The sequence below is a fragment of the Bison bison genome, unplaced genomic scaffold (genome assembly GCF_000754665.1).
Source record: "Bison bison bison isolate TAMUID 2011002044 unplaced genomic scaffold, Bison_UMD1.0 scf7180017864145, whole genome shotgun sequence".
Lineage (NCBI taxonomy): Eukaryota > Metazoa > Chordata > Mammalia > Artiodactyla > Bovidae > Bison > Bison bison.
Window position 1 is genome coordinate 7,401,340 of NW_011494717.1, and position 25,007 is coordinate 7,426,346.

The window sequence follows — 25,007 nt, forward strand, 5'->3', positions numbered from 1 at the left end:
TTTCTATTGTAATGTCAGAGCAGAAAAGCATGGTATTAATTCCATAAACCGAGAAGGAAATGATTAATTAATTTGATTCTAAAAAGCATAAAACTCTTTCCTGGCAAAAATACAGAAAGTCAGACCATTGAAAAATTGGGAGAAATATTTACTACAATACGAAAGACAATGTTCCAATTTCCTTAACTCCAAAGAGTGCTTGGAACTTAAAAGATAAAGATAAAGAACCCAGCAGAAAGAACAGGCAAGGTGACTCAACAGAAAAGGAGATTCGTGTGGGTAACATATGTGAAAAGCTCAGCCTAACTCATAATTTTAAAAATGCAAATGAAAATAAGTTGCCAATTTTTACCTATCAGAGTGACAAAAATATGGGGATGTTGGTGAGGGTGAGGCAAAATCGCAGACTGTGGAAAAGGAAATGGGAGGCCATTCTGAGAGGCTCTGGACAACAGCTATCAACTCTGAATCGCATGTCTCCATTAAGCCAGCAATTCCACTTGTAGGAATTGATTGCACTGCAGCATTATTTATAAAAGCAAATCACTGGGAACAACAGGACAGCTGTCTTTGGATACAGCTGCAGGCAAAGAGCCCCCGCATGCACTCGCAAGTGAAGAACACACGGTGCAGAAGTCTGTGCCGTGTGCTGTATAAGGTTGCTCACATATACACATATATGCCTATATGCCCTTACAAATGCGCATGCACTGAAAAGCAGCTACATGCTTTAAAAAAACCAGAAGTACATAGAAGAAACTGGTTGCCTCTGAGAAGCAGGTCTGGAGGTTGCAGATGAGGGAGAGAGGGTTCTGTCTTGGACATTTTACCTTGTATCCTCCTTCACTATTTGAATTTCTACCATAAGCATCCACATAGGTCAAGACCTAAAACTGGTGAATGCTACTGTTTGTGAGTTATACCACAGTAAAGCTGACAGGGCTTCCCTGATGGCTCAGTGGTAAAGAATCTGCCTGCCAATGCAGGAGAGATGGTATATGGTTCAATTCCTGGGTTGGGAAGATTCCCTGGAGAAGGAAATGGCAACTCAATCCAGTATTCTTGCCTGGGAAATCCCAAGGACAGAGGAGCCTGGTGGGCTACAGTCCAAGAGTCAGACACAACCTAGCGACTAACCGAAAACTGATGGAGAAAGTACAACATATTCGAACCGCAGAGTATCTGTGCTTTGCAGTTTACCAAGCACTTTCCTACCACTCACTTTGTGTAACCCTGACGATAGCCCCATTTCACAGATGGAGAAACTGAAGTATCTATCTCTTGCCCGGATTCCACAGTTGCCAACAACCCTGGACCCACACTCAGAGATTGAGGCTCACAGGAGATGGATACAAGGGACACTTTCAGAGGCTGTGGGCTGGTGATGGTTGGGAAAATCCAATGTGCTCCCTCTTCAGCGCCACTTGGTCCCCTTCTAACATCTGGGGGGACCGACTCCTGCCATCTTGTTCTCTGGCCCCTGTAGGGATGCTGGCAGTCGGTTCAGTCCAGTGGGGCTCTTCAGGCCAGCCGGGGGAGGAGCTAGGGGACACAGAGTCCTGCCTCCTGCCCACCCCCAGTTCACATGAATTGCCTCAGTTTCTCTGTGTCAGGTATTGAGGCTCTCAGTCCGATCCCTACAAAGAAAGGCTTTCTGCCACTCATAGGGTTGCCAGATTTATTTTTTTTATTTACAAGACAGAATATTTGGAGCACACATATACTAAATAGGGCATACTAAAGAAGAAAAAAATATCTGCTGCTTATCTGAAATTCAAATTCAACTGCTTTTAATCTGGCCATCTTAACTGCCCCCTCAAATAGAATTAGGTTAATAAAACTTTATATTAAATAAAAAATAAAAAATATAATAATAAAACACTATGAAAATAAAGTGAAATTATAAAATTATTTTTAATAATATAAAATAAAATATTAACATTTTAAGGAAAGTGTAAAGTAAACAAATTTTGAATAATAAAACAAATTCATTAAGATAAAATAATATGAAATACTACAGCCCCAGCAGGCGAAGGCTGGCCCTGCCTCCCAGCAGGCTGTGTGGCTAGTGGCCCCCACACTTGTGCCCACCTGCGCCCCGAGCAGCAGCGGCTCACCCCAGAGGGTGGGGCAGGGCCCAGGCCCGCAGAAAGCTGGAAAAGGGCCGCTGCCCAGGGCTCGTCCTGCTGCCCCAAGTGTGGGCCTGTTGTCCTCCCCACCTGGCGCCCCTAGCCGAATCCCAGAGTTCTAGAAAGGAAAGGAGTGCCCCGAAGACCGAGCAAGTGCCCGCTCTGTTTGGGGGGAAGTCGCAGGCCCCGCCAAGTCTCTGCCGCTTTGTCTTGCCGGGGAGGAAGTCTTGGGTGTCACCCCACCTGGATCGGCAAGGTCCCGGGATGCCTGCCAAGGCCCCCGTGGGCGGTGACAGCTCCTCTCGCTGAACTTTGCTGCCCCTGCATTCTGCCACTCAAATCCCAGGTGACATTGTGTGGGTAGGAACAGGTGGGGCTGGCCTTGGTTCTTTCCTACAATCTGAATGCTGAAAGGCACAGCAGAGAATTTTCACTCGCTTGGGAAAAAGCCAGTCTGTAGGTTGGAAAAGGCAATAATAAAGGTATCAAAACATTAATAAAATACAATACAACCACAGAGCTCCAGCCTTCTTTAAGCCCAGTACTCCCACTCCCTGGGAATTTATTCTAATGAAGTAGTTCAAAAGAATTAGAAGTGCTATATGCATAGTAATGGTCATTACTGCATTATTGACAGTGCCTAAAATTTAGAAACAGGACGCTGGTGGTCCGGGAGTTAGGACTCCGAACTTCTGGTGCAGGGGGCACGTGTTCCATCCCTGGTCAGGGGACTAAGATCTCACATGCTTCAAGGCACAGTCAAAAAAGAAAAAAAAGAAATAAGATGTAGTAAGAAGAATGGTTAAATAAAGGATTTTACACCTTCACAACGAAATGCTGTGCAGCCAGGAGATGGTTATTGCCGGGGTTGCAGAAATGTTTACAATATCATCTTAGTGTAAAACGGTTTAACATGAAATGCTGCCTACTCATGGATTTCAGCTTCATACAATTGTTTTTCTTTTAACTGACATTTTATTTGGGTAATTACAGATTCACATGCAGTTGTAAGAAATAATACAGAGAGCTGCCACTTTTACAGTCTCCCCCAATGGTAACATTTTGCAAAGTGGGGATATTGACAGTGATATGATCCACTGACCTCATTCAGATTTCCCCAGTTTTATTATACTCGTGTGTGTGTGTTCCTACAATTTTCACACATCAGAATGTTTTTTTAAAGAACATGTGCATGGTGTAGGGCTTCCCAGGTGGTTCTAGCAGTAAAGAACCCACCTGCCAATTCAGGAGACATAAGAGATGCGAGTTTGATCCCTGGGTCAGGAAGATCCCCTGGAGGAGGACATAGGAACCCACTCCAGTGTTCTTGCCTGGAGAATCCCATGGACAGAGGAGCCTGGCAGGCAACAGTCCATAGAGTTGCAAAAAGTTGGACAGGACTGAAGCGACTTAGCACACAGTCATGTGTAGAAGTGTGTGAAGGTGGTGGGATCTGAGAGATTTTCCTTTCACTGTTTCTCTTTCAGTGTTGCTATGTTATCAATGAAAAGAGGAGGGAGACCTGGACCAGGGCTGCAGGAGGCTGAGGTGCCTGCCCAGCCAGGCCCGGCCGAGCCCTGTGATCCTGGGCAAGTCGAGGAATGTAGTTACTAGCAGTCAAGCGGGGCGCAGTGCCCCAGCACTCACTCTCTAACAGGGCTGCTGTGGGGTCGTTTTTGCCGGACTCAGGTTATATCATCCGGGCCCCGAGTGCAGTCAGTCCACCAGCCCAGCCAGATGAGCCCCGGGTTGGGGCGTGGGAGATGGGCAGCTCCCATGGCCCAGCTGCTACAGAAACAACGAGAGATCTCGCCACCTGCCATCTCACCACCTGCCATCTCGCCACCTGGCAGGTGACGTGCCCAAGAGCTTCCAGGACATCTGAAGCTGAAGAGGGCCTGACTCGAGAATCGAGAATCAGACCGTCAGCCTTCAAAAGCAAACTCTCATGGAGCAGCTGCAAAAAGATGGGGCCTGATGGGAGAGGAGCTTGTGATATAGCGCCCACTGGCCTCCCCCAATGATGTACCTGAGAAAGTTGCCTGACCGGGGCGACTGCAGCGGGACCGCCACGGCTCCTCCCAGGCATCTCCTTCCAGGTGTGCCTCGTGCTGCTTGTGCCAAAGGGCTCCCACACCCACTCCACCTGGGAGCGTTTCTGAAGATGTTACAACCGGAGATCTTTGTGTTTTAACTCCAGCTCCTGAAACGCCTGGTCTGTGACAGCTCCAGGCTCATGGTACCTCAGACACATCCTGGATTTCACTGTGGTTAGCCTTGCTGTCCCTTCAGCCCAGGATGCCCCACACCCCCAGCCTTCTCCTTCTGGAACTCCTCCCACCGCCACCCAATCCTTTAAGGAGGGGTCAGCAAATATTTTCTGTAAAGGACAAGATAGTTAAGTATTTCACAATTCGCACATGGTCTCTGTCACAGCTAGCCACAGAATGAGCAGGGTGGTGATCCCATTACATTTTATTTAGGAACATTTGTTATGGGTTGAATTGTATCCCCAAAAAGATAAGCTGAAGTCTTAACTCCCCAGTACCTGAGACTATGACCTTCTTTAGAAATAGGGTCTTTGCAGATATCAAATTATAATGAGGTTATTAAGGTAGGCCCTAATCCTAGGGTGGCTTCCCTGGTGGCTCAGACGGTAAAGCGTCTGCCTGCAATGCGGGAGTCCCGGGTTCTATTCCTGGGTCGGGAAGATCCCCTGAAGGAAATGGCAATCCACTCCAGCACTCTTCCCTGGAAAATCCCACGGACGGAGGAGCCTGATAGGCTATATAGTCCATGGGGTCGCAAAGAGTCGGACATGACTGAGCGACTTCACTTCACTTAATCCTACGGTATGACTAGACGTCCTTATAAGAAGAGGGACAGGAACTTTTGGTGGTCCAGCAGTTAAGAATCTGGTGGTCCGGTGGTTAAGAATCCACCTTGCAATGCAAGGGACTTGGGTTGGATTCCTGGTTAGGGAGCTAAGATCCCGCATGTTGCCAGGCAATTAAGCCTGCACACACAACTAGAGAATCCATGCGCCGCAACTGGAGAGTCCATGTGCCGCAACAGAGATGCTGCGTGCCACAATGAAGACCCAATGCAGCCAAATAAATAAATATTTTTTAGAAAAAAAAAGAGGGACATTTGGATACAGGCACACACAGAGAAGACCATTTGGAGACAGAGAAAAGATGGCCATGTGAAGATGGAGTGATGCTGTCACAAGCTAAGGAACACCCGGGGCTACCAGAAGCTCAAGGGGCCAGGAAGGATCCTCCTGCAGGCTTGAAAGAGTACCTGGCACTGCCAACACCTTGATTTTGGGCTTCTACACCTCCAGAGTTGTGAGACAGTACGTTTCTATTGTTTTAAACTATCCAGTTTGTGGCACTTTCTTACAGCCGCCCTAGGAAACTCACACAATGCTGAAATTTGAATCTCATGTCACTGAATACTTCTTCTCTAGGTGTAGAGAAGAAGCTAGGACACAAGGCAGCCTTGGGATGTGGCATGGATGCAAGTAGGCAGCTGAGGACCTGGGGTGAGGGCTCCCTGGCCTTTCACCAGGACCCCTAAGGGAGTGGGCTATAACCCATCCCAAAGCAAAGGCTTCAACATCACAAGAGGCTTCACCCCTCCCAGCTTATTGGATTAGCAGTGAGCTCCACTCCAAGCCGGGCAGTCAGACTCTGTCCCAGAAACCTGGTGTGGAGTGAGAGATGGAGTCAGCCAGGGCTGGTGCCCAGGTGGAAGATTAGGGAGACTGGGACGCTGGCCCTTTAGCGGGTCCATGGCAGGGCAAGGGAAGGAAACAGAAGCAGGAAGGGCCACAGGCAGCGTGCACATGGCCCCAGAGAAGGAGTCCTGGAGAGGGCTGCTGTCCAAGTGTCCCACCTTACTCTGCCTCTTGCCTGCTGATTCCAAGCCCCTCTTGATGTTAAGTAGATGAGGGGGTTTGAAGCCAAACCTTCGTGCAGTAGGCTTACAGGGAAGGCAGAACAGACCAGCCCAAAGCAGGTCCTCAGAGCACCTTTCTCCATCTGAAGGAGTCCCACCTGCCTTCTCGGGCTGGGATGCCTTACCTCTGCCCAATGAAGGCATCTGGGACGACTTGGTTGTTTTTGGTCTTGTTTTTTTAATTTTTATTTGTCCTGAATATTCATTGGAAGGACTGATGCTGAAGCTCCAATCCTTTGGCTACCTGATGCAAAGAACTGACTCATTGGAAAAGACCTTGATGCTGGGAAATATTGAAGGCAGGAGGAGAAGGGGACGGGACGACAGAGGATGAGTTGGTTGGATGGCATCACCAACTCAATGGACATGAGTTTGAGCAAGCTCTGGGAGATGGTGATGGACAGGGGAGCCTGGCGTGCTGCAGTCCATGGGTCGCAAAGAGTCAGACACAACTAAGCGATTGAACTGAACCGACAGTGCTGGGTCTTCGTTGCTCCTCGGGCTTTTCTCTAGTTGTGGCGAAACGGGGCTACTCTTTAGCTGTGGTGTGTGGGTTTCTCATTGCAATGGCTTCTCTTGTTGTGGAGCAAGGGCTCTGGGGCACACAGGCTTCAGCAGTTGCAGCTCTTGGGCCCCAGAGCACAGGCTCAACAGTTGTGGCACACAGGCTTAGTTGCTCTGTGGCATGTGAGATCTTCCTGAATCAGGGACCAAATCTGTGTCTCCTGCACTGGCAGGCAGATTCTTTACCACTGAGCCACCAGGGAAGCCCCTGGAGCAACTTCTGAGAAGCAAGGCTCCCCAAGAAAAAAGGGAGGGAGCTGGGATACCGGCAGTTTCCCTGGTGGCAGCTTAGGTCAAAGACTCATACCATAATGTTAGAACTCATTGACTGAGTACGCGTACACATGCTCTGTTGAACTGTCTGTCTGACTTTCATATCTTAATCCTCACAACAGCCCGGGGAAGGAGGCCATCAGTTATTTTGTGTTACAGATGAGGAAGTGGAGTCGTTGAAGAGGTCAAGCTGATTGTCACGCAGCTAGTAAAGAGCTGGGATTCAAATTCTGGCCAGTATGCCTTTTCTGCTTTGCTGCACTGCCTTCCTACCATTACTAAGTCCATATTTTTAGACTCGATTCCTCAAGCTGCTATGGCCTTGGAAATGTGAACCAATCAGTTGCAGGATGGGGTTATCCCCATTTCTGTTCTACTTTTTCCAAAAGCTGGGCAGTCTCTCCATGGTCTGAAGACAACCACCTATGAGTATTTTTAATGAACCTCTCTTGCAGTCCCATCTCCCTGAGCAGATGGTGTGCTCTGTAACATAGGCCCTCTGCCTTCTTCATCCTTGAAACCATATGTGATGGCATCTGGTTACTACTGTTTAGGTTTGACCAGCCCCTTTCAACTCCATGCCTTCTGGAAGCAGGGGCTGCCTCCCCTCCCCCATATCACTCTGATCTGGCCAAACAGGGTACCTAGCTTTCTTGGACAAAGTGATTGGACCCAGTAGTGAGTTGGTACAGGATTAAGCAGGGCCAATCAGAATACTTCCCTGAGCTAGATATAAGGCTATCAGGAGAGCTCCACTGGGACCGTCAGCTGAGAGCATGTAAATACAGTGTTCTCATTGGCCTTCTTCCCCCAATATAGAATCAGCCTGTTTATAGAAGGAGGCCAGAGGGAGCCAAAACAAAAGACAGAAGTGGAGCGAGGTTGAGAGATAAGGAAAGAGCGAGAGAGAGAGAACCAGTACTTGGAGGCAGGTCCTGAGATCCGTTCAATTCTGTGAATCAACACTGCATCCTTCCTAACTGAAAGGGTCTGTTTCCTTTTTGTTAAACACACGGTTCTGTAATATGTCGCCAGGATGGAGACAGCGTGATTCATCAGGTAGGGTTCAAGGGGTGGAGGATGAGCTGATCAGAAAGTGTCTGTCATGGTGACAGCTTGCCGTATCTTCCTGCTGGAAATAAGGACAGCCCCTGTAGCACCACCCCATGGTTCCATCTGTCCATTCTCTGCCCTTTGGACTAGACGGTACGTCCTACACAGCCAGACCCAGAGACTGGAACACCTATTAGACCTTCCCAGTGTGGGCTCCAGCTATACAGAAAGCTGGGTGGCAGTTCTTGGGGCCCTGCCTCTCTCATAGACCCCGTATCCATCCACGCATTTCCCCCCACTCCCAACCCTTCACACCTATTCCAAGCTCTGCCAAGCCTCCTTCCCTCAGTCAGGCAGGACTGTGTTCCTTCTCGTGACCGAGCCCACCCTATGGCCACTGGCCGTCCCTGCCTCCCTGCCCAGGCTGTCCTTAAGTTCCTGAACATTCTCACTTCCACGTCCCTCCGTCAGGGTTGCCTCCTCCCTAGGTTCATCCACAGGCTTGATACCTCCTCTTTCCTCTTTTCTCCTTTTCTCCTTTTTCACAGGGCCTAAGAGGCCTTTCCAGAAATTCAGATGAGAGAGGCCTAGCCAGTCCAGGAAGTGCTACTCTCAGGCTCCCAGCCCCAAGAGGCTAGTTCACACAGCACTGGATGGGGACCCGGTGTGCACAGCCCAGTCCCATGAGGGTGGGTAAGACCTCCTAAAGGTGGAGAGTGCCAGCTGCCTCAGTGGAAAACCTCTCTTCACAAAGGGCACACACATCGTGGTCCATCTTTATTTAAAAGACAAATATGTATATGTTCACACATACATTTAGAATTCAAGACTTGTTTAGAGTTTGTGTACGTAGATTTATACATAGACAAAAACATTTACATATGTATATATAATAGAATATACACTATATACCAATAAGAGTCTAGAAGTAAATATACTAAAATGTCAATAATGTGGAAGTCTTAAAAATAAAAACTTTATTGAGGTATAATTTACATACAATAAACTTCAGTGTATTAAGAGCACAGTTAAATGAGTTTTCACAAAAATATACACCCATGTAACTACCACATAATATTTTCTCCTTTGTGCCTTTTTAAAATTTCTAATGTTTTTAATTCATTGGCCAAGTATGACTTAAGTAATTGGATAAAAGCATTTCCAGAGAGGAAGAAAGAGAGAGAGGGAGAGAGGCCCCAGGTCTCTGGCCCTGCATTCCAGCGGAAGCCAGCCCTGAGATGGGGCAGGTTGACCTGGCTTTCGAGGACTCCCCACAGCCACTCTTGGAGGACCTATTTAAAGCAGAACATGAACCCATTTTGAGGGTAAATAAACCACAGTTCAGAGAGGTTGCTGACACTGTCCACTACGTGGAGGGCCAGAACCAATAAGGGATGGTCTTGAACCTCTCTCCATAGGCTTCACTCAACTAGTTGCAGGGAGCCTGATTGGACCTTCTCCAGGAGCATTCAGGCGTCCCTGCCTCCTCAGAGCAGTAGGGAATGAGACCAGAGGCCTGTCCAGACACAGCAGCCTCAAAGCCCAGCCCTCAAGGACAACAGCCCATGCCCCGCTGCATTAGTTACCAACGTGATTCGGGTGGGAGGTGGTGAAAGCTGACCCATATCAGGAGACCTGCTCCTCTGGGAACCTAGCGATACCTCATCCTCACTCAGAAAGGGTGAGCACCCTGCCAGCAGGGCCCACACCTCCTGCCCTGGTCCCCAGGCAGGTAGACCGTGAGAGCGGTACCCCCTAGGCCCCTGCTCCCTCCCCAACGCACATCCAGGGAGAGGTCCCACCATATCCAAGGTCCCACCACAGCCGAGGCCCCACCATAGCCGAGGCCCCTTGGGCTGCACACCCAGGAGTCATCAAGGCCCCCTAGAAACCCAAGTCTTGAGGATTAATATGGGGAATGCGTGCAGCATGCTAAGTCACTTCAGTCGTGTCCGACTCTGCGACCCCATGGACTGTAGCCCGCCACGCTGTCCATGGAGATTCTCCAGGCAAGAACACTGGAGTGGGTTGCCACGCCCTTCCCCAGGGGATCTTCCCAACCCAGGAATCAAATCCACATCTCTTTTGTCTCCTGCATTGGCTGGTGGGTTCTTTACCACTAGTGCCACCTGGGAAGCCTGTCTGCACAGAGTAGGAGCTATAAAATAGAAAATCTCCCACCGAGGTCCCCCTGTGCCCAGGCTTCCAACTCCTGCATTTCCCTCATTCCAAAGAGAGCCCCCTGGGGTGGTGGGTGCAGAAGGAGCCAGGACTAAGTAGAGAAGGGTGAGGGGCTGCACACCCAGACCCTTGAAGAGGGAGCAGGGAGTTGCCACAGAGACCCTAGGGGACTAGTCCAACACACATGAGAGGTTAAGTGGGGACAGGTAATGCCTTGGGCTGCCACCTGCAGCCTAGAAGTATGCAGACCGTTTTTGAAATTCAGACACTGCCACTGTGTACACAGTGATCATGACCAAGTATGTATCCCATCTGCAAAATGGGATAATAGTACCTGGCACAGAGGTTGTGAAGATGTTAACACAATGATTTCTGGTACATACTAAGCACTCATTACGTGTTAGTAATAACAATGATTATAATAACTAGAAAGAGATTATGTGCCAGACCTGGTCTGGGCTGTGGCTGCTGCTACTGCTAAGTCACTTCAGTCGTGTCCGACTCTGTGCGACCCCATAGACGGCAGCCCACCAGGCTCCCCCATCCCTAGGATTCTCTAGGCAAGAACACTGGAGTGGGTTGCCATTTCCTTCTCCAATGCATGAAAGTGAAAAGTCAAAGTGAAGTCGCTCAGTCGTGTCCGACTCTTAGCGACCCCATGGACTGCAGCCCACCAGGCTCCTCCGTCCATGGAATTTTCTAGGCAAGAGTACTGGAGTGCGGTGCCATTGCCTTCTGTGGGGATCCTGCCAAAACAGAGAAAAGGCTTTGCTCTTGCAGGGAAGATGGTTAATCAACAGGTAAGCCAAAATGATGAGTCAGAATTTCAGAGTGATAGCTACAAAGATAAGGAATAAAATAGGAAGGAGTAGAAACAAGACTTCTTGAGATAGGAGGTGGTCAGGGAGTGTCTCTCTGCCCTGAGACCCAAATGAGGGGAAACAGGCAGAGGAGGGGGGTGAATAAGCTTTCCAGGTAGAGGGTGCAGCTTGTGCAAAGACCCTGTGACCGGAAAGAGCTTGCTATGGTTATAGGAAAGAAGATCAGCACTGCTTGGGTGTCATCTGAGGCTGGTGGAACTTTGGAGTCCAAGGTGAAGTTTATTCTTGTTGCTGTATATGCTGTGCTGTGCTTAGTCGCTCAGTCGACTCTCTGCGACCCCATGGACTGTAGCCCGCCAGGCTCCTCTGTCCATGGGGTTTCCCAGGCAAGAATACTGGAGTGGATTGGCATTTCCTTCTCCAGGGGATCTTCCAAACCCAGGTCTCCCACATCGCAGGCGGATTCTTTACCGTCTGAGCCACCAGGCACACAACTGATGGGGCTTTTTTGAGGGTTTGATTTTTAATGAGAGTATTCTGTGTACTGGATGCGCTAGAAGGGACAGGAAGACAAAAAGATGGGGAGAGAGACCAGTTAGGGGACAGATGATGGGGACTTGGGCCAAAGCAGCAGAAGCAGGGTAGGCAAGGAAGGCTGAATGAAGGATACATTTAGAGGTGAGGACTGTTAGAACGAGCTGGTGAACCAGATACAGGAAATGACAGAACGGGAGGAGTCAAGGATGAGCCCCAGGGTTCTGATGCCAGTGAAGGGGCTTCCCAGGTAGCTACATACTATCAGATATTTCACTCTCTGTAGGGTGACAGGAGGGCTTCCCTGGTGGCTCAGTGGTAAAGAACCTGCCTGCCAATGCAGGAGACTCTGGTTTGATCCCTGGGTGTTAGGAGGATTCCCTGGAGGAGGAAATGGCAACCCAATCCAGTATTCTTGCCTGGAAAATTCCATGGAGAGAGGAGCCTGGCAGGCTACTGTCCATGGGGGTCAGAAAGTCAGATACAACTGAGTGACTTAGCACACTCACACAAGCGCCAGTTACTGAGACATGAAGACTAGGAGCCGGTTGAGAGGAGACCAAGAATTCGGATTTTCAGGTCACATTTAAGGTGCCTGTGTAACCTCCAGGTGTGGGGGCCAGCTGGATATACGATCACAGCTGGATACATGAACCTGGGCCTCCAAGGGAAGCTGGGGTGGAGGAGGATGTGGGAGTCCCAGACCCTCCCACATGCTGAGGACAGGAAGAGGAAGGGACCCAGGGGCGTAGGAAGATGCAGGGTGTGATGTCAGCAACCCAGGGAGGAGGGGAGTCCCCCGGTCCAGCTCTTGAGAGGTCATGGGATGGGGGTGATGGCCCTGCTGGGGGAGGGAGGAGGGAAACAGGAAGTGAGCAAGCAGAGCCAGTGAGGGCTGGGAGTGCCTTCAAGTTTTGCTGTAAAGCGGAGGAGAGAAACAGAGTATCTGAGTGGGGATCAGCACAGCCTCCTCTCAAGACAGGCGAGAGGGGTGGGTTAGGGGAGGAAGGACAGGGAGGCAACGGAAGTCCTCATACTGGCCCAGGCAGGACCTCGGTGATAGAGTAAGCTCATGTCGCTGTTACACAAGCCAAGTCAGGGTCAGACAAGGGATGGACGCCTTGGGAGAGGTGGGTATATTTCTCTATGCTGGTATTTTTCCTTCCTCCAGTGAAGCAGTGGGGAGGGGGGCTGCAGGGTTTGTGACCCATCAGGGCCTCAAGGCCAAAGGCTCCGAGTCTCCTGCCTTTACACAAGGGTACCACCAGAGGCCACATGCTTGATCACAAATCAAAACTCAAGTTTCCAGTGAGAAGGACCCAGGCTCAAGAAGGCTGGCTGACCTGCCCGAGGCCACACAGGATCCAGACAAGCACAATCTAAATGATGGTCTTTCTTCTGACACAGTTCAGTGCACCTGGGACTTTGGGGTTGAACAGGGAGAGCTTAACAGGGCTGCTTTTTGACATTTGAACCCAACTCTGGAAATTGCTGTTTGAGTTGTTTACCCTTCAGAGCCTGTCGTCCCCAAGCCTCCAGCCTTCCAGCCTAGCCACAGCCCGTCCTAGGATCCCAGCTGAGAGGCGGGAAAGGTATCACTGAGGTCAGTGGGCCATGGCCTTTTAAAGTGTGAAAAGTCAAAGTCGCTCAGTCATGTCTGACTCTTTGAGACCCCATGATCTATCCATGGAATTCTCTGGGCAAGAATACTAGAGTGGGTTGCCATTCCCTTCTCCAGAGGACCTTTCTGACTTAGGGATGGAACCAGGGTCTCCCTGCACTGCAGGCACATTCTTTAACATCTGAGCTACCAGGAAAGCCCATTTTAAAGTGTGTTGGAACTAAAGAGAAAGGGAGCTTTGGGGTGATACCAGGGGACTGTCCAAAGGGAGCCTCATCCTCCTTGGATGTGACTTGCCTGTGCCCCCACCTCTAACATACACTTTTTCCCCCCCGCTGCAGCCTCACCCCCAAAACCGGCACCCCCCAGGAATGACACCCGCTGCCACGCCTGCCCCTCTGGCCCTGCTGTGTACGGCTTTGGCTCCCCCAGCCAGCCAGCCCCCAGCCAGCATCTTCCCTCCTCCCTCCTCTAATTCCACTCCAGACCCAAGTTAGCCTTTTTACACCCAGGGAAGGATCTCTTCAACCAACAAGCCTGGACCTGGTGGTATGTGGCACCTTCTCCCCACCCAGGGCAGCCTGCCCTCACCCGAGCAGTCGACCCCCATTTACCTTGATTCCTGCCTAGCCCTGACCTTTCCCTCTCTCTCCCAACCCCTCTATCATCAAATAACATCTTATTTAAATCCAGGAACTTCACAGGATGGTTTCTAGTAATGAAATGGCCCCAGCATCTCCCTCCCATAAACTCTGGCCAGACCCCTCAGCGGATGACACTGGGTGTCTCAGCCTTGGCTTTCAGAGCAGGAAGACACCAAAAACACCTCCCATCTCCTTAGCTTTGGGGCTAGACTCTCAGTGTGAATTCCACCCCCTACCAGGCTTCCTCCAGGCCCGCACTCCAAATGAGCTCACTTTCAAAATTTAGTGACCAAATAGTATTGCTCCCATCTCTGGCTTGTAGCTGTAGATCTCCAGCTTCTCTCTCACACAGAATCTTGAGTCTTTCTCACTGAGATGAACACATTTCGGAGTTTGTCCCACAAAAGACCACATTTGTTTCCTTCTGAACTCCGAGTCTCAGAGCTGAGGATTGGGGGACACTCAGGCAAACATGTCAGGATCCAACCACCACATTCATCTACTTTGCCCCAGTAAATTTCATTTCTGGGAATGTATCTTAAAAGAAAAAAATACAAAATATAGGGGGGAAAAGCCAACATATAAAGATATTTATTGCAGCTCTATTTATAGCTAAAATAAAATGCATATGTGTATATATATATATAAACAAACATCCAACAAGAAAATGCCATGCAGCCATTTTTAAAAAAAGAATTCTACATCAACACTGAAAAGTATGAGAGAAAAGTAGAAGTTAAATACACATTTACAATTTTGTAAAGAAAATAAAAAGTGCCCATGGGGTCGGGGGGAAGCCTGTTATTTTCTTTTTCTCTAAATTTCCCCTTATAATTTCTTTCAAAGCTACCAGCAAAGTGGTGCCGTCCTAAACCTCCCCCAAAATCTAATGTAGGAAAGAAACCTTGAATAGCCCTCCCTTAAGAGAAGAAACCGTTGGCTGGATCTGCTTGGCGCTTAGGATGGAAGTGCAGCATGAAATGGGGGTCTTAGGGAGGAGATGTGATGGGAAAAGCCCGATTCTTCTGTGTGTTCAGATCAGTCTCTTAGATGGGAGGATAGGGAACTAGTGACCGTCAGGCAAAGAATCATGAGGACAAAGGGATGTCGTGTGTGGACAGGCTCTTCCAACCACAAGGCACTGTCTACTAGCAAGACAGTGCTGAGGAGAGACGGGTCAGCCAGAAGAACCCAGACTCAGGGTCTCGGGGAAGCCCAGCACGAGCCCCAGTGGCTGTTCAGCACCTCTTCATCAACCAGGTTTGCTGCACTCACGGCAGCCCTAGTACTGCTGGCCAGGCGTGAGACAGGATCTCCCTACGCTGAGCTCAAACCTTTGCCTACAGGCCCCTCTTCCACCTGCCACATGGACCGACCCCGCATCACCCCACCCCCGGGGCTCGCCCTGTCACTGTCTGCACTCTTCCCTCAATTCTCCCTTTTTCAGGCCAAACGCCTGTGTCTCGCAGGGTCCATTGCCCAGTCCAGACTGTCCGCCACACCGCTGCTCTCTTCTGGATGCCCCTGTGTTTGGGGGAAAAAACCCAAAGAGAGGGGAACAGTGCCCATGACCAAAGCCCTGTGACCCCTCTGATGATCGTCTTCCCCGCTCAGCCTTGGACATAATTTGCTTTTCTAGCAACTGCGCCTCACTAACTGATCTTTGACCTTCCAGTCAATCAAACCACCCTTTTTTGCATCTGGTTTACAATCCTTATCGAATGTTCATGCAGGTGATGTCTTAAAGGGAGGAACTGCATTGTCAAAACCCAAAGCTAGGACCTCCCGATTGGGGCACTTAAACCTCTCTGGGGAAGGCTGAGAACAGTCATGTCAGGGGGAAGGAGACGCAAGACAAAAGGACATTATTACGGTGCTTTTTCCGTTTTTCTTTTTGCACAAAAACAGTCCATTTATTCAAGTGTTCTCCAGCACAAGTACATTAGAAAGGAGCTTTATTATATTCTTCTGGGCACAAAAAAAAAAATGTGATGAAGGCGGAATTGACAGACTTTCTACATCTGCTGTACGCACTGACCTCTTTATAATTATTTCATAACAGCTATGTCACGAGCATCACTTACACAGAGATACAACAGGACACGGGGGCGTGGCGGTGGGGACCCACGCGGGGCCTTATCACACCCCCTCCCCGATGTCCCAGAACCAGACTGTGAAATGTACATTATTATTGTCAATAAATAGAGAAGCAACCCTAAAAAAAAAAAAAAAAAACAGTGGTGAAAGGATGCTGGAACCAGGAAGAAAAACAACAACAACAACAACAGAGAGTCAGAAGAAGAACTGAAGAAAAAGGAAAGAGGACCGGGAAGGGAAGGGTCGGGGAGTAAGTCCTGCATTTAGCTGCGTGGAATGTGCAGTCAAAGTGTTCTCCCGCCGGGGTCAAAGCGAAATCGTCTGTAACAGTAAAAGTTATTACCAAATCAGCTACGGAGTTTATTCTTCAGTATGAATACATGATTTCCCACAAATAAGTAAGCACCCGCTACTTCAATGCCTCAGCTAAAACACATGAAATCGTTCATTTAGTTTTCAAGTACAAAGTTAAAATGCCTTTTTAATAATAATATATCAGAGTAAAATAATAGTCTCTTTTAAACTCCACTACAAGAAAACAAAACAAACAGTCATTGTCCAGACAGCAGACTTAATTTAACAATATATATTTTTAATAAAATGTTTTAGCACCTTGTTGAGTCACCTCCTCCCTCTGCGTATTCTAAGGAATTTCGGTATTTTTGTGGTTGGTTGGATTCTAGGGCTGTGCTACCAAATCAGTCTGTGAAGTGAAATGGGACTCAGGTGATGCTTTCGGATCCCTGCTCATGTTCTCGGGCCCAGGGCTGGAGGCCATGAGACTGGAGGTTGAGAAAGCCACCCTCCCATGCCCCTCAGGGGAGTTTTCCAGTTAGGGGGGTTACAGGAATCTGGGGGCTTCCGCCAGGGCAATTTAGCCAGTCACGACCAGCCAAGGACCTTCCATCCTTGTCCTCACTGCTTCTGACCTGCTTGTCTGTCCCTCTCCCCTGGACTCCACTATCGAGGGCCAGCAGTAAACAGGAGGTGGCCAACCAAAGGCCTGCTCAGCCGGGTCTCTGGAACACACAGTGCAAGAGGGGCTGACCTCACATCCTAAAGACCCCAGCCTTCCTTTACCAAAACGTAAAGATCCAAGAGCTTCTGCTAGAACAGTGGAGTCCATTCTTGATATAAACCTATCCTCTTTCCTCTTAGATCCTCCAAACACTTATGGTTAATCCTTGCCCCAGCAGGGGACAGCCGGGGAGGGGGAGCCATTCCAGCTCCACACCATCCCTCCAGAGGTGGAGGAAAAGAGAGCAGGAAAACTCCAGTGTCATCTCTGACCACAAGTGCTGGAAGCATCCAGACTAGACCCTGCCCGATGACAAATTCAGATTCCTCATCTCCCAGGATCAAAACAGGGCCTAGCTAGAAACCCAGTTCTCACCAGCATCTGGGCTCTGCTGACCACAAGTAACAACCAGCTCTCGTCAGATCAGATCGCGGTGCCAGGCAGGTCCCATGGCCCTAACCCTGCAAGTTCCCTGAAAATGACACCTCTTAAAGACACCACTGCCACAGCATCTCTGCACCAGGCAGGACAACAGGAATTCAAAACCGCCTCCGAGACCCACTTTTTATATAACTGACGTCATCAGTGAGATGAAGACTAAGACTACTCCCTGGATGGCTCTGCTGAAAGACTCCTTTCCTTGCTCCTGTTGTACACCATCCTGTGCTGGAGATGGTGGGCTATTTCCATCAGGGTTTCCCCAGAATTGCCAGTTGCTCGGGAAGTAGGGGGAGACTAGTTCAATGTCCACTAGCCTTCCTTCCTGCTGGGTCGGCCTGTCCCCATCCGTGTCCTACAAACTCATCAAAAACCCACACAGGCACCTTCGCCAGCCAACCTCTCCCAGGCCCATCTCAAATGCAAAGTGGCCCCCTGTACTCTTTTGGGAAGTCTTTCTAGAAAGTTCAACAGCAGGAAGGTTCTGGGGTCTAGAAAGACAAACGGACAGTGGCACACCCAGGTGGCTGTCCACTGACTCCAAGACCCCACCAGCCTTCACCCCCAGCTGCCCAGCCTACACACTTTGGCTGGTCCCCAGGGAAGGGGGTCAGCACCAACTAGCTCGAGGCCCCCCGAGTACAGCAGCTTATGGCCGAGGACCAGCTTCCTCCTTGGGCAGGCAATCCCCAGCTCTGTGACCCCAGCCAGTCCCCCCAGCCCAGAGCCACAGATCTCTTTGGCACCACACTCTCCTTGGCACCTGCAATAAGTAGGGGGTACCACCCTAAGTCCCTGGAAACCCTCCTTTCCAAGAATTTGTAAATGAGCCTGCTCAAGAGAAACAAAACTCCACCAAGAACATGCTCCAGAATTTTCCAAAGGCCTTCCTGGTTTCTCCCACTGCACTGCGTCTACCAATGATCCCCCACCTTAATCCACGCACAACCTTGACTAGGTCTGTCCAAGCACAGTTCTCCTTTAGAACGTATCCCCAGAAGCACCCCGGGGGTTGGAAGGAGATTGTGAAGAGCACCCCAGCCTGGCCAAGTTGGCACATTCCCAAGGTCCCCTTGGGACCTGCCAAGTTCTACTGTGGCACCAAGCCCCCGGGTGTGGCTGGAAAAAAAGCTGGCGATTGTTAATGCTCATCCCTGCAACGGGGCCTCTAGCCAAGTCAGGTTGCCAGACCAGGAGGAACAAGGATCAGCCACAACAAGCAAGCTGGCTCGCCTATGCTGACCCCTCAAGGCTTGCCACATCCTTGGCTACCAAGTTTCTTCCCCATGCAAGCTCCCTGGATGGAACTTGGGCCACTGGGAAAAGCAAACTCCTGCATACAGCAGCAGACACATGGCCTAGGAGAGCCCGAAGGTCCGCAGAGGAAGAGACAGTCCGGACACATGCTGGGAAGACCTTAGCATCGGCCGCCAGGGGAGGGAGCACCTTGGACTGTCTGTGCAGCCCTCCTCCCCCGCCCTCCAGAGTCGTGCTGGTGGGCTCCGGGCGGGAAGATGGAGCCTGGCTGGAGATGGAGGGGAGCAGGGTGAGCACCACTGTTGGGTACAGACTCCAATGAGGGAGGGGCAGAGGGAACCCCCCACCCCGCCACCAGCTGCTCCAGCCCCGGGGGAGCCCACCATCACCACCTGCCATCACTGCACAGAGCTGTAAAAACCAATCTGACAAGGAAATGAGTAGCTTGGGGTGTGGGACTAAGCACCCCCTAAAAGGAGTGGGAGACCATGGCCACCAGCTGTGAGCTTACTCCTGAGCAATGAGCAAAGGATTCAAAGCTTGGTTAATTTTTTTTTTTTAACCAATTACTAATTTGCTTTATTCCAATGATGAGGTTCGCTGTCCCATTTCTTTCCAATGGAAGCCCCCTGGCCAAGACAGCCCTGGACGTCAGATTCACTTTGGACGGGGGAGAATAAGTAGGGGGAGCTGAGGGCTGACTTGACTGGTGCCTAGGGTTGCAGGTCAGTGTCACAGGTTGCTAACAGAAGAATCTTTTGACATCACCAGGGGCAAAAGAGATAGAACGCTACCTGCTAGAGGAGAGCACCTGCTAAAAGAAAACCTCCTCCTTTTCCTGTCTTCAGCACCTAGCAACTTCTGGGATTGACAGTCTACCTGCAAACAGGGCAACAGAGGTAAAGAGCTGCAGGGCCGACTCCGCAAAGTCCTGAATCCTGGGGAGAAGAGCACTGGGAGCTCCCTGGCTGTGTGTGTGTGTGTGTGTGTGTGCACGTGCATTTGTTATGCATCGGTATAGAAACATGTTCCTGTGTGTGCGTGTGGGACTGATTGATTGGTGTGGGGCTTATCTGCAGTGGGGCCCGAGACTCAGCCTTCTGAGCCTCCTTCCCCCACTCCCCACAACATAATATTTCTTATACATGACCCTATCTATGTATTTATATAGAGCCTATCACCATAGGCCCTATCTTTCTAGGGATGCGAACATGGGACCATGTGCTTGAAAGCACACCTCCCAGCCCTGCCAGTCCCAGGAGGTGCCATTCCCCCCTCCCATTATAAAATATATATCTCTATATGCCACATATCTACACCCCATCTATTCAGGCAGGCGTCTGCCCGTTGGGCCCTCACCCTGGAGCCACCCACGCCATCCCTGCCTACCGCCAACGCCAGGCCGCCTGCCTCGGTGGGAAGCGGAACCAAGTGTCGTGCACTTGGGGCTCCAGGTGCTGCCGACTCGAGGTAAGAGCACAGCTTTCATCAGACCAAGTACTAGAAAAAAAATACACACCACTCCGATCACACACGCGAGGAGAGAGGGGCCTGGTCCTCCCTCCAGCCCTGACACACGTGACTTGAAAGGAGGGAAGCAGAAGAGAAGAGGGATACGCCCGGAAGGCCGGCCTCAGGGACACCCCCCGGCCGCTCAGCTGTTGCCCGCCACGCCTGGTGGCCCACCTGGCCCGAGGGGTGGGGAGCCAGGGCACCAGGGCCACCACTAACTTCAAAGCACCCTGCTCCCCGCACCTTGGTTTGAAACCTAAAGGGAGGGGGGGTTGGGTTTTTGTTTTCTTAAAAGAAAATCTGAAAACAAACGTAATTATAACCAGAACCATAAGAATAATTATAACAAAAGGTGTCATCAGCCTCCCAGTATAAAACTGCAGCCTTTGGAGATGACCAAAAACATCACATTCCAGGGGCCGGAAGCCGCCTTGTGCACAGAGGGTGGATGGCGGGGGCCTCATAAAAGAACACACAAAAAGCGACTTAGACAGGAGAGCACCAGTACGTTTTGTATGTTTTTTTATTTGCTCCAGGTGGGGTGTGAACTGTCACCTGCCCGCACCCTGGATTTTTTTCTGATCCCACCGCAAGAAGCCCTCAATTCGGCTAATGTGAGAAATTGGGAATGAAGACCCCTCATTCTGCCATCTTGCTGAGGGAGTCTCCTTTTTGAAAAAAATCAAAAGGTTATTGCGTGAGCCTGGATGGATCCCACTCTCAGCTTTCCACGGTCCCGACCACCAAATCTCACCCCCTTTTTTTGGCAGGGAGAAGCGGGAGAACGCTGTTCCCAAATGCTCCTTCACACCTTGTTAAACACCAAGGGGAAATCAAAAACCCCACCACGGAAACGGTTCACCTCCAAGCTGTCTCCCTTTCTCCATCCTTGGTTAAAACCCTTTGCACATAAGGCAACGTGGAAGCTGATGTTTTTACTCATCTCGCTGTTGTAAAGCACCATTATGAAGTCGGGTTGTACAGTAGTTAACAGTACCTTTTATATATATATCTCATTTCTATCATATATATATAAACTGTAAACAAGAGGTAACAGCGGCTTCTAGAAACTGATTTTCTTCAAGGTTTCCTGTGTGGTAGGCACCTGAATACTGTATAAAAGGGTCTTGTGTGGTGTTCTCGTCTCTCTGCTGCTAGCTGGGTTGTGATCTGCATGACCAGGAATGGTGCTGGCAAGACAGCTCAGTGGCTGGAAGGGGACTCTGCCACCTGAGTGTCTGTTTTCTGTCCCCTGCTTGTGCTCCTATCTGATCAGGCTAGAGACAACAACAAAAAAAAAGATATATAGTAAAAAAAAAAAAACAAAACCCAATATATAGATTTCTATAGAATTTCCTTTTTTCCTTCTCTCCCATCTTTCCTCTGCAAGGTATGGTTACTATTTTTTGTTACTGATTTTTTTTTTTTTTTTGCTGCAATAAACCCTCTTGTTTCAGTCACAGCAAGAAACAAAAACCCAAACAAACAGAAAACCCCTCTGAAAAGAGTAGAAAACAAAAGGTTTAACCAGAAAAAAAAGGGGTAGTGGGGGTGGGGAGGGAGCTTGGTTTTGTTTTTAAATAGGACTGAAGATTAACATTGAAAAATCAGGAGATGATGTCCAACCCTTTTTGCAAGGCAAAGCCCTCCGGAATTTCCGCCTCTGTGGGGTTTGTTTGTTTTGTTTTAAATTCCTTTTTCTCTTCTGGGTGCTGATACTTCTCTCCATCCTCACGTTGTTGGTGTTTTGTTGTGTTTTGTGTTTTTTGTTTGTTTGTTTAACCTTGTGTCACTACCTCGGTTTGCCCTCACGTCCCTTACACACAAGCAAAATATTCCTTCAGCGGAGCGAAGAGGTGGCGGATGACCGGCACGCTCCACGACCGGCCCAGCAGTCTCTGCCTCGCCAAGCGGCTCATGTTGGAGACGTCGGTATAGTGGACAGGGAAGCCAAACACCCTGGGGAGAAAAGGCAGAGAGGGGCAGGGGTCAGCGCCGGCCTGGGGCGATCCTGTGTCTGTGATAACCAATTCAAGTCTCAGGCGCCTGGCTACTTTCTATGGGTCTGAAGGCAGGTTAAGATGATGACTGCTGAGAGATTTACCACACAGCAGAAACAAACTTGTGTGTGTACTCAGTTGTGTCTGACTCTGCAAACCCCATGGACTGTATATAGCTCACCAGACTCCTCTGTCTATGGGATTTCACAGGCAAGAATCTTTCACAGGCAAGATTTCACAGGCTGAGTGGGTGGCCATTTCCTCCTTCAGGGGATCACCCCAACTCAGGGATCAAACCTGCGTCACCCACGTTTCCTGCATTGGCAGGTGGATTCTTTACCACTGACCCACACAGGAAGTCCAGACACAAAGTCAGTGTTTGTGAAAAACATATCCAGGACACGCTTAACCTGAGACTGAGATCCACAATGGGCATCTCAAGTCTGTAATAAATATACATCCCTGTATCTTCCCACGCCCACCCCTAGAGGACAGAAAACTCTGCAAGGACTCCCAACTCATGCCTGACGTCAGGAGTTCCGGCTTGCTCTGCTTGTGTGTTAAACGTCTCTGTTTGGCTAAATCGCAGTTACCCCAAGAATGAGGACTTGAGTCCAGTCTGCACAAATGAGGGCACTGAGGCTCTAAGGCCCATCTGCTCCCATGCTGTCTTGGTCTACAAAGAACCTAACATGAGCAGTGTGAAGCAGGAAAGCTTCTGCAGCTGCAGTGTCTCCTTGGAGTTGAGCAGGACTGCTGGGAGCCAAGGCTCCAGGGACAGATTCCTAGACGCCCCCCACTTTAGCCCAGCCTCAAAATGCAGAGTCCTCCCCAGGCTTCCTTCCCATTGGGAAATGCCTGGGAAAACAAACCCACTGCTCACACGATGTCTGCAGGGGATCTGAGCCTGGCACAGAGGCCGGGATCCCACCCCCCCACCAGCACAAAGAGTGGGTACCTTTCCATTTCAGTGCACCATAAGATGTCCTCTTTCTCATTCATGAAGACGGGGAAATGCTGGTCTTTGCCCTGCTTTATGGAGTTCGACCTAGTAGTAATGGTCCTCACTTTGCTGAACTAGAAGATGGGAGAGGAAACGGGAGATGAGCACTCATCTGCAGCTGACAGCAACTGCCACGTCCAAAGCCTACACGGCCTGCTCCATCCAGGGGCCAGGGTTGCCCTGCTCTTCCTCCTACACAGAGGGCACTGGGCCGTCCTCACTCCAGTCCTGCTGGCCAAGGACTAGAGAGACAGCAGCTTGAGTCACCATCCTTCCCAAGTGTTCTAAGAACTGTTTTTCTTCCCAGGAGTAATGATTTGCAGGCAAAAGGATGTCAAATTACCCAGGGGTGCAAAGACACCCCTGAGGTGCCAGCAGTCCCAAGAGATTTCTCCAGAGAAATGGAACTGCCACATCATAGGAGAATCTGCTCTGAAGGCTCATGCAATGATGATCCTGGCCTGGTAATTCAAAAGCCCAGGAATCTTGGCCAAGACTCCTTAGCGTCTGCCTCCCACGGGACCAGCAGGGTGACGCTCAGCAAGGAACGGTTGCAAGCAGCAAGGATTCCAACCTCTTCCCCTGCCCTTCAGGCTTTTCCCCGGACCCTCCCCCTCTGACCAACTGCAACCCCCTGAGTTGCATCCTCCGCAGGCAGCACACAGCCCTGGTGCTGCTCCAGCGCATCCTGCCCTTCTCCTTACCCCTAGCAGAGGGCTTTGATGCTGGGGCTAACCTTGGCTATTCGGCCGTGCTCCAGACACTCCTGCAGCTCCAGCTTATCATTCACAGTGGATGCCAATGGCCTAGGAGGCAGGAGAGAGAGGGTAACGACCGAAACCAGGAGAATGGCAGGGATGCACTCTCGGCACTGACCCAGCAGCCATCTGATTCACATGGAAAAGTAAAGAACCCCCATCAAACTCCCCCAAACACAGGCACAGACACTGTGGCCACTCACGGACACAGGGCCATCAAGCACCAAATCCTTTAAGGTAAACTCAAAAGTGGTCCCAAACTACAAATAAACAGGTAACGCCTGCCTGCCAAGAAAGGAAAACACCCAATTATTTTTAAACCTGTTCCCTAAAAATAGACTGCATCTGAAAAGTACTCACCACAAAGCAAGCTTTGGCATGACAGAATGTTCTGTATTTCGACTATGGTGATGGTTACAGGTGTGTACAGTGGATGACACTCATCAAACTGTACTTGCATGTACAGTTAACAAGAATTTAAATTCTGCACAGTCCCCAGAAGACTAAAATTCCGTGACACTCAACGTGTCATGTCTCAGAAGGCAGACCAGATCACTAAGTATCACTTTAGGTGATGGCCTTTTCTGACATTTAGGATTACTTACTAGAGGTTTTACACAGTGGTCCACCAGCCAGGACCCACGGTCAAACTGCACCTCCAAACTTCGCTCTGTTTATGTGCACATGTGCATGCACACCCACCGACACACACACACACACACTCTGTACTTTGTCCCTTTGTGCTTGTACTCCGTCCCCTGCAGTACTTCCGCTCCTCCTGGAAGCTCAGAGTTCTAAAATTTTAGGCTTGGAAGAAGCAGGTAAGAAAACCCCCACAGGCCCAAGGTCTGTCAGGAGACGACGACTTAGTGACTCTATAAAAATACTGGACTACATAAGCCAATCCACTTTATCCAACATGCAGACATCCTGGGAAGGTGAGGGGGACAACAAGACAGTTTTTAGGTCAGCTGCCCACTGACCCACCTCCTTCCGAGCCACAAGCCCTCAAGAAAGACAGGAGCTTTGCCAAATGGGTCTGAGACTGGGAAGTTCCTAAAACCTCCCGCTATTGGCAGAGAAGCATAGTAGATGACTGAGGTCAGGTTAAATGGTTCATCTTAATTTATAAGGAAACCAT

General features: G+C 49.9%; 1 protein-coding gene across 1 annotated transcript in view; it reads right to left on the reverse strand.

Annotated features, from left to right (window-relative positions):
- Positions 1 to 14,344: 14,344 nt before the first annotated feature.
- The window catches only part of DNMT3A (DNA (cytosine-5-)-methyltransferase 3 alpha), a 101,251-nt gene continuing 90,588 nt past the window's right edge, over positions 14,345 to 25,007 (reverse strand). Inside the window, exons 21-23 of the mRNA XM_010840688.1 lie at positions 23,845 to 23,914; positions 23,064 to 23,182; positions 14,345 to 22,064 (exon numbers count right to left, since the gene is read on the reverse strand). Of these exons, the coding sequence (XP_010838990.1) occupies positions 21,923 to 22,064; positions 23,064 to 23,182; positions 23,845 to 23,914 (331 nt within the window). The 3' untranslated portion in view covers positions 14,345 to 21,922. The remainder of the gene's footprint in view (positions 22,065 to 23,063; positions 23,183 to 23,844; positions 23,915 to 25,007) is intronic.